The sequence below is a fragment of the Gekko japonicus genome, unplaced genomic scaffold, assembly GCF_001447785.1.
Source record: "Gekko japonicus isolate JY-2015 unplaced genomic scaffold, Gekko_japonicus_V1.1 scaffold2102, whole genome shotgun sequence".
Classification (NCBI taxonomy): Eukaryota; Metazoa; Chordata; class Lepidosauria; order Squamata; family Gekkonidae; genus Gekko; species Gekko japonicus.
Genome location: NW_015165309.1, coordinates 38,124 through 47,597, shown reverse-complemented (window position 1 = coordinate 47,597; position 9,474 = coordinate 38,124). Strand labels below are relative to the sequence as shown.

The 9,474-nt window shown below is 43.0% G+C and overlaps 1 protein-coding gene across 1 annotated transcript; it reads right to left on the bottom strand.

Annotated features, from left to right (window-relative positions):
* Window positions 1-214: 214 nt before the first annotated feature.
* Window positions 215-7,963, bottom strand: CCK (cholecystokinin). The gene is made up of 3 exons (XM_015410462.1): window positions 7,893-7,963; window positions 5,842-6,099; window positions 215-931 (listed from the first exon to the last, which is right to left on the bottom strand). The coding sequence occupies exons 2-3, from the start codon at window positions 6,095-6,097 to the stop codon at window positions 801-803; spliced, it is 387 nt and encodes a 128-aa protein (XP_015265948.1). The 5' UTR covers window positions 6,098-6,099; window positions 7,893-7,963; the 3' UTR covers window positions 215-800.
* Window positions 7,964-9,474: the final 1,511 nt, after the last annotated feature.

Genomic DNA, 9,474 nt, shown 5'->3' with positions numbered 1-9,474 from the left:
CAGGGTTTCTACTCAGAGGCAGGCAATGGCAAGCCACCTCTGTTCCCCTCCTGCCTTGAAAACCTGATGGGGTTGCCATTAATTGGTTGCAACTTGATGGCCCGTTCCACCACCACAAGTTCCAACTACAGCCCAGAAACCGCATACTCTGATTACAAAGGGTTTATCTTGCACTCCAGAACAAACGTGTCACTCACCCTGAAGCAAGGAATGTTCTGTTTATTCCAGGACTGATCAGTTTAGCAGAATTTTCACATTTCAATAAGAAAAGAAAACAACTAAAACAAAAGGTGACATTTTTAGTTGCCGGTGCAGCATTTATAATTATTCGCTAGAAACTTGATTGCCTTCCATTTCAAATTGCTCCCCACGACCAAGAAAAGGCTCTTTGTAGGATAATTGCCCTAACCATAGTCATACCTGGACAGGTTGCCTCCAAATGCTCTTAACGATTAAAAAAATATACACACTCCTTTGGAAGTTGTTCAGATTAACAAATCATTGTTCAGATAACAAATATGAAGGACGTCCCAGTAACATTGCTTGTGAAGATACCACAAGGGATGAGTGAAATAATAGTAATATGTCAAAGGTGAGTGGTAAGAAATGTTAAGTGATCATTTTTCCCTTGAAAATTCTGCATATGTTTATATAATATATATTGCATTGTATAGTTTTACAGACAAATTTACATCAAGTACATATGTTTTTAAAACACTGATTTGAAAAGGATGACAATTTTTTTTTTCTGTACAGAAATGGGACAATTTTCATTTCTCTTAAGGATCATTTGATGCTCTTTAAGAAGAGTATTCGTATTCTTCAGCACTGCGGCGTCCAAAATCCATCCAGCCCATGTAGTCTCTGTCTTTTATCCTGTGTGTAGGGTCAAAACTCTGTAATCCCATTGGGGAGATTTTTACAGGAGAACCTAAAATATTAGAAGTAACACAAGCTCAGTTGCAAAATAAGGACAACAAGGACTTCTGTGACATGTTATAGGAAAACAAAACTGATCGTGGCTTGAACTTTTGGGGAAGTCTGCTTCATCCCATGTAGTACTGATGTGCCTCTGTGCTTGATAGTGAGGGTAGGAATGTTCTGTACAATGACGGGAGGAGTGTGTGTAAAACCAAATCATAGTCATGTAAAGTGACATAAACGTTCCTGTTCCCCTAAGTATTCTGAGCCAAGCCAGTGTCTTTTTAATTCAAAAAGCCCTTGCAAATAGATTCCTGAACTGGATAGCCCAGACAAGCCTGATTTTCCCGGAACTCGAAAGCTAAGCAGGGTCAACTCTGGCAAGTATGTGCAAAATCTCCGACTCACTTCAAAGGCAACGATCTGGCCATGACCTACTCTAGGTTTGTACACACGTGGTTTCCATGACTGCAGTACATGACAGAAGCTGAACTTCTTCCCACTAGTACTACTTACTCTTCTTGGCTTTTCTTCTAGCTCTCTATTGTACACTCTGAGATACATACAAAAGTCTTCTGCATCTAAGATCCAGTTCTAATCTAGTCCTCACACTCACTTTTCTGACAGAGGTAGCATAATTACCAGCACTTCATACTCTTCATTATTGGTCGTTAAATGTTCAAAAATGTTAAAATAGTTTTTACTATTACATAATAGACTTTTGAGGCTACTTGATCCTTATATCTTGTTGTTGCTTGTTTAATGCTTTTGTTGTTAATTGTTGTTAATGATTATTTTTAAATGAATTTTTAAAAATGAATTTAAAAATTAAAAAAAAAACACTCTGGCAAGTACTTGGAAAGACCGCCTTGAAATACCAGAGGTGAGAGGCGGGGGCAGGCTTTATTCAGCCACCTCTCTGAATATCCTCCAGGCTGCCAGTAGGGGTCAGTCACCAGAGGTCAACGTGACTTCCAGGTGCACACACACTGGTAGGATATAGATATTCAGTGCCACTTTTGGAAAGTTACTGAAGCCAAAATGCAAGTTTGAAAATTAGCTCTCCAAACTACAAACTAAACCTGCATGCAAAAAAGCTCATCGTATTTATCGACTTCATTGATGCCCCACCTTTCTCCCTACTGGGGACCCAAAGCAGCTTACAGCATCCTCCTCTCCTCTACTTCTGTCCTCACGACCACCCTGTGAGCTGTGATAGGGTGAGTGGGTGTACCTGACCCAAGGTCAGTCGGTAAGCTTCCACGGCGGACAGGGGATTTGAACCTGGTCTCCCAGATCCTGGCCTCACACTCGTGGGCCAATTTCCATGCACCCATTCAAATCAAGACACAGGCTCCAACCACACCATCTTCCGTTTTTTTTAAATAACATCTAATGCCTTTGGGAGCCTTGAGAGGAAGTCGGCAACACTATTACGGCTGGTTCAAAGCACAACCACATTCTCAGTTTCAGGATGTGCCAGACGCAAGCCGCACTTTCTTCTCTGCCCATGATCTCTCTCCGTCTCCCCCCCCACCCCCCCTCTGTGCTGTCCACCTACCACTGACCTATGAAATCTCCTGTGGGGTAAATGGTATTCTGTTTGCCATGTTGAATGAACTACCAAGAATCTAGACTCTTTTGCAGCTGGGATCATGGTCCTCGCTGGTAGGTCTTGCGATGCAGAATGAAGCTATGTAAGGGGTATTTCTGCAAGCAGCCCTGTTTCTCGTCAGTAGGAAATGCCCAGTTTGGCTCGCACTTTCCTTCATAGTTCGCTGAGCATGATGTTTCATGTAAACACAGCTGATGCCTGAGTAAAAATATTTGTACGAGCCCTCTTTTCTTTCAAGGACGGATGTAACGCCCTCAACACATAATCCTTCCTAAACTCATCATACTGGGATCTTCAGCAAAGAGTCTTGTGGTGCCTTACGGCTGATAGATTCATTGTGGCATCAGCTTTCGTGGACCAGGTCCCATGAGAGCACATGGCACAATAAACCTGTTCGTCTTCAGGAGGCCCGGAGGCTCTATTGCTTTTGCCGCAACAAACAAGCAGGGCTGTCCCTTGGGAAGGGATCGATACGGGAACTTGCCTTCAGATGCAGTCTGTTTTAAAACGGGGCTTCCAAATAACTTTTCACGGAATGAATGAAGATTATGCAGCAGTGTAGCGCAGTGGATTATGACCGAGACATTGATGCTGAACTGTACTTGAAACCAATATGACTGCAAATGCCGGGCAGTATGGATGCACCGCTAAACCTCACTGATACAATATTAATGCACTGACTCCCAGATGGCAGGAATGCAAAGGGAACACGATGCAGAGAGTTTGCTGGACTTGGAAGTAATAAAAAAACACCCAAATTGTCCCTCCGTTTGGAGGCCGGCCAAAAGCCTTTTGCTGTCATAGGAACTATGGAATGGAGGCTTTGATGTGCTTGAGAATAGGACTCCATTGCAGTTTTGTGAGCAAATGTCTATAAGTGAGGCCACTGGGAAAACTTTCACCCTAGAGGTACAAAGTGCTAGGCTAGGAAATGGCTGTTCTGATGACAATTGTCCTCCTTAAACCAATTAGAGCTTTTCCCTTTTGTCCTTCACCCACTTTGGTTCTTACGGCTTTTCTTACTTCCTGCTGTGAATTTAGGAGTCTGGGGGTAATTGGACAAACCTTGGATACTCAATGTGATTAGGATGCCATTATAAAGACACCACTCTGGAAGTAACTTCTACATAAATAACGGGCGTTTCCTTCCAGTTCAGTGTGTCCCAGATTGAGATATTAGCTGCTCCTTTTCCAGACCACTGCCTTGCTCATGTTAAGATGCTCCACACATGATGAAATATACTGCTTCATCCCTGACAGATGGAGGTTCTCCAAAGGCTCAAGGCCAAGCTATGCCACGCATGCCAACAGATGTCACTGTGGCCTGACAGCTATTCTTGTTCTCAAAGCTGCTCTGGGGGTGTGCTGACAGAGGACTGGTTAGAACCCTTTCCCACCCTGATCCAAGTTGTCCCTCAAGTGGTCTTCTCATTGAAGGATATTAAAGGGGGGGGGAGATTTACAAGAGAAAATTAGGAGCAGAGGAGCAGTACCCTGCTCCCAGCTTCTGCCTTAGTAGTGGCACCCTCCAAGTGGTTTTTATGGAAAGCCAGAGCCATTCCTAGGCTTCCTACAAGAATCCCTTTAACAGGAGAAAGCTGTAAGCAGTGACTTTTTGCATTGCATTAAGTTTTGATTTGCATCAGAATGGAAGATACATAATGGAGAAACTCAAGGTTGGACTAAATGCTTTTAAACTTGCCTTCAATCCTAGAGTGAATGTTCAGCGACTGTAGAGACTGGTTTACACCTCTGGACCCATTATGCCTTCCTCTGCAGGCAGCTGGGCTTCATTCAAAGGGCACCAGTCTCAAACAGCTCCCTGATGCATGAAAGGCCTTGTGCATTTGTGTAACGATTAGTAAGTAGCGCTATTGCTTGGCTTAACTCTGCTTCAAGGAACGAACCAGTGAGAGGTGTCTCGGAAAGCTGGCATCGACCGCTGCTCTCAAAGTGGTGGGAAAGAGCTGTTGATTCTGAGCCATGTCCACATCTGCCTTGCAGTTAATCTCCCTCGAGGAAATGGTTGTAGCAAATGCAGAAATAGCCAGATGTGTTGTTAGTTGAGTTCAGGCTGGCTGTCACCTCCATGTCAAAGTTATGACAAAAAAAGACAGTGCAGGCCCTAAAGAATATTCATCCGCTTGCATCTCTCCTTTTTAAACCTAGCAGTTCGAAAGCAAGAAATTGCAAGTAGATAAATAGGTACCGCTTTGGTGGAAAGGTAACATCATTCCATGTGCCTCGGTATTTAGTCATGCCGGCCACATGACCACGGAAACGTCTTTGGACAGTGCTGGCTCTTCGGCTTGGAAACTGAGATGAGCACTGCCCCCTAGAGTTGGATTTGACTAGCTTTCGAGCAAGGGAAACCTTTACCTTTACCTATCAATCAATTACATACTGGTCTGCAAAATGTATGGTGTGGAGACCTGCTCTTTCACATTCTCATCCTTGGGCATAGCCTAGCCGCCATGGGAAGTATGAGATTTATAGTATAGAGGGTCTCCAGAGTTATTATGAACCTTCTGTTAAGAATTCTGTACAAATACAGCCATGGCACTGTGAATCTTGCTAAAGCAGCCTATTTCTATTTTAGTCCAGAGTCATTCTGGAACCAAGGGACTATTCCATGCCATGGGAACATAATGAGATCTAGATAAAATGATACTGTGAAATATCTATGAGACATAGATAATTTTGTAGCTATGGAGATATGCATGGTCCTTATGACAGAAAAGCTAATTAGGAGATAAGATTAAACTAAGAAATTAGATTTTGGTTAGAACATCAAACTTGAATAAATGTTAATTTTAGTATAGTACTACAAATCTTTTTTGTGGCAATAGAATGTCCACACACAAAAAATACATGCCATTCTTAGTCCTGTTCATCTAAAAATCTCATTGGAATCCACAGTGATACCTTAGTACTCTTCATGGAAGAACTAGCCCTAGATAGCATAGTGTCAATTTCTTTAAACTCCCAGTGGAGGGCCATAAGAACTGATGGGTCATTTGGACACATGAGATATGGCTAGCTATGCTGGAGAACTGATGGTGGGGATGGACTGGACTTGTATACCCCTCTATGTCTTGAAGGTATAAGCCCCCTGCATGTATTGAGCTACAGACTCCATATAGCCAAAGGGAGCCCTCTCCAGTGAACTTTACCAACTGAACCCTATGCAAAGATTAGACTGGGTCAGCTTCAGTCACCATCTATTCACATGTTGTGTCTTAGAGGGGAAATTCCTTTGACACCAAAGAAATGAGCACTTAGGACTAAAATGCTTCCAAAAGTACCTCTTTGGGCGTGCCGAAAGTATTTGGCCAATGCAGCTCCAAAGTTGCCCTTGGGGTCAGCATTGACATCCATTTGTGGGAGTGCTTTCAATGGACCACCAGAGGCTGCGGTGCGGGCATGCCGGAGGCTCTCCGTCAGGGTCTGCTCCAAGTCGGTGATCCCTGGGTTGGCATTGTGGGACCCTGAAGGCTGCTGCCCTGAGGAGCTGGTGGACAGGACAGCCAGGAGGAGGCAGATGCAGATCCCACCGTACATAGCTGCAGAAGGAAAGGAGGTGAGGATGTCAAAGCCATCAATGGTTGCCGTGCGCCGCCCCATCTTATCTCAAAAATCGCCTCCACTTCAAAACAAAGAACTTGTTTTGTGGGATTTTTCTAAACAAAGGCTCAGTGTTATGCAAGGAGGAGATAGGGTTAACTGTGTGTCAAGGCTGAAGAAACAGCACAGCTAAAGCTAACTGATCTATTGCCAGGGTGTTCGGTGGAATCTGTGCCCTTTCTGTGTCGACCTGCAAGCATTCATTGCTTCCTTCGTGTATGCGTGTGTGTGTTTGAATTTTTAGGCAAAGCAACATCAGGGGACATCCTGGTCATGAAAGAGCCACTTCTTACTCTTTCGGAAGTGTGACAGGTTTTGCTTTGAAAAGATGGTGGTTGTTTTTTTAATTTTAGCAAAGAGGTGGTCATTTATCACTTGATAGTGTTTTACAGCCTGTGATATCAGTGGTACTACAGACAAGCGTGTGGGCCAGCATGTTATGTAACCCAGCTCACATCTTTATACTGTCCATGTTAATGAATCTGAGAGAGATGGGGCTTTTCCTAGTTCCAGATTCATATTTGTTACTGCAGATTAGAATCACCAATTCACAGGTAAGAGGGAATGAAAAAACGTAACTCTTTTAGCTGACTGTTTACTGGATAAGTAGATTCACAGAGTTACACCCTTTTCAGTACATTGACTTTAGTGGTCTTTGAAGTGAGGGACGCTGTTTGGGATGAACCTGTGGAAGGTGTAAATCTGCTACTTAAAGGTATCCTGAAAATATGCCCTTACTCTACTGTTCTTAGGTTGTTGTATATACATATGTGTGAAATATAAAATTGTGTGTGTGTCGAGAAAGAAAGATGTACGGATCTATTTGCTGTATCTTAAATACCTATACTGCATATACCCTATATTTAACTAAAAATCTGAGAAATAAGGCCCAGCCAAAACTGTGGTCTTTTAAGTCCCTTTGATTTAAATGGGAGAGACTGACAGAGACCAAACTTAAGTTTTCTGAGGATTGCACTATCAATCATGTTATTGCTATTTGCATCAAAATAAGTAGAATTTGGCTGTATTATGTCAAATAGCCCATGGCATGCTTAAATCTGGAAACTTTCTAAATGTTAAAAATTATTACAGCATATCACACTTTCAAAGCAGAAAAGGAACAGAGTGCAGCATTTTATCTCATATCAAATAGCTCTATTCCCTGTTAGCAATCAGGAATCAAAAAGGGGTTGCTTAAAGAATTCATCTGCTAATATTGTAATGTAGACATTGTTCATTTAAATGGCATTATTTAAAAACAAACTGATCCTTCAATGCTCTTTCTTGTGGTCATTTCCATATTGCAAACCATTAATCAGAAACATCATTAAAGTCAAGGACTTAAATTCTTCCTCTTAAAAAAAAATTCATCTCTCTATGCAAATTCCCTTAACTTTCCCATACAGTGCAGCAGGGGTTGGCTAACAAAATACAGCTAGATTCTTAATTATAAAGCAACAGCAACACAAAATTCAATTTTGTTCTCCAGGAAGTCTCTTCAATAAACATCTTACATGTTAGCAAAAGATTAAGAAAAGCAATTTAAGCTAGAGATGCTCACGGAACTCCCTTCAACAATACTGAACATCACAGCTGATTTTTTCCCCCTTACAACCTTAGAGGGAATTTCAGTGCATGACTACATGAAATAAGTCAAGAAGGCATCTGGCCACTAACAAATTCACCATCCCCACCCCAAAGGTTAGAATTTCTCTGTGCAATTGCATCCTACCTTTTAAAGGAGATGTGCGTTCCTGTTGTAGATGGGTGAGAACAGAAAGTTGCTTGGTTGTACTTGAGCCCTCGAACACTGCCCCTTAAATAGTCTAGCCCACCTCTTCCAAGTGTCATTTGTTTGCACTGGTCTGACGCAAGGATGGCTGCACCTCACACACGCCTCACAGCAAGCATGGGGCAGCTTACTTACAGGGGAGGGGGGTGAAAGGAAGAGGAGCAATGACTCATAAAGGGGAAAAAAATAGTTAACCCTTTCCTCCCTGGGTCTTTGCCTCTCTAACACCCACTTCCAGCCACCCACTTTCCAGTAATGGTTTTGCTATGCATGGAAATACAGAAGAACGTCATCATTCAAGAGCATTGGACGTGTGGTGGGCAAGCCTCCACATCTGCTCTCTTGAATACACGTCCCTCTCTCTCTTCAGAGCCTACAGCTTGGGTAGATAAGGGATTGCATTGTTCTGTAGGGCAACTGTTACATGGGAATAAGTCCCATTCAACAAAATGGGGCATATTTCTAAGTGGGTATACATGGTATCAAGTGGCACATGATGTTCAAAATGTTGCAAGGGTTATGGTTGTAATCCTAAACACATTTAATAGGAAATAAGTTTCATAACTCTGCAAGTACATTTGTTTAGGATTACCTCATACACACACACACACACATGCTGAATGGGTTTCTGTAAATGTTTTGTGCTTCATTCTTTCATGCACACATATATCCCAATCCTGAATGTATTCACCAGGCTTTGACTGTAAGCTGATTTACATAGAAGAGGGTGGGATAATTTCAAATCTTGGAGTGTCATTCCTCAAGTTTTGCAGAGTTTCCCATCTGAGGAAACTACTTATAGTGTATCTCATGATCCTGAGAAGAAGTAGTAAAGGTAAAGGTTTCCCTTGCCCGAAAGCCAGTCAAATCTGACTCTAGGGTTACGGTGCTCATCTCCGTTTCCAAGCCAAAGAGCCAGCGCTGTTCAAAGACGTTTCTGTGGTCATGTGGCCGGCATGACTAAAGACCGAGGTGCATGGAACGCTGTTACCTTCCCACCAAAGTGGCACCTATTTATCTACTTGCAATTTCTTGCTTTCGAACTGCTAGGTTGGCAGGAGCTGGGGGCACAGATGGGAGCTCAACTCCGTCACCTGGCACTAGGGTCTTGAAACGGCTGAGCTACAGATCTTCCAGTCTGCATCTTCAGCATCTTAACCTCTGAGCCACTGCCGCCCTACACAAGAACTACATGGAAGTAAATTCTGCCGAACATGAGGCTTATCCATAACTCATGTGAAGGGCAGGATCTTGGCATATGAGTAACCATTTCTTGTTCAGTTTATGTGTGATGATCGGTCTTTGAGAGTCACTTTGGTGTAGTGGTTAAGAGTGGCGGACTCTAATCTGGAGAATCGGGTTTGATTCCCCACTCCTCCATATGAACTCTGCCAGTTAACCTTGGGTCAGTCACCGTTTCTCTCAGAGCTGTTCTCTCAAGTGCATTTCTCTCAGAACTCTCTCAGCCCCACCTACCTCACAGGGTGACTGTTGTGGGGAGAGGAAGGGAAGGTGATTGTAA

Bases quoted from the DNA above. Each gene is read 5' to 3' on its own strand.
- CCK (XM_015410462.1), bottom strand. From the start codon at position 6,097: ATGTACGGTGGGATCTGCATCTGCCTCCTCCTGGCTGTCCTGTCCACC. The intron at 932-5,841 runs GTACTTTTGGAA...CTAATATTTTAG, and splicing joins CTTTCGGCACGCCCAAAGAG to GTTCTCCTGTAAAAATCTCC.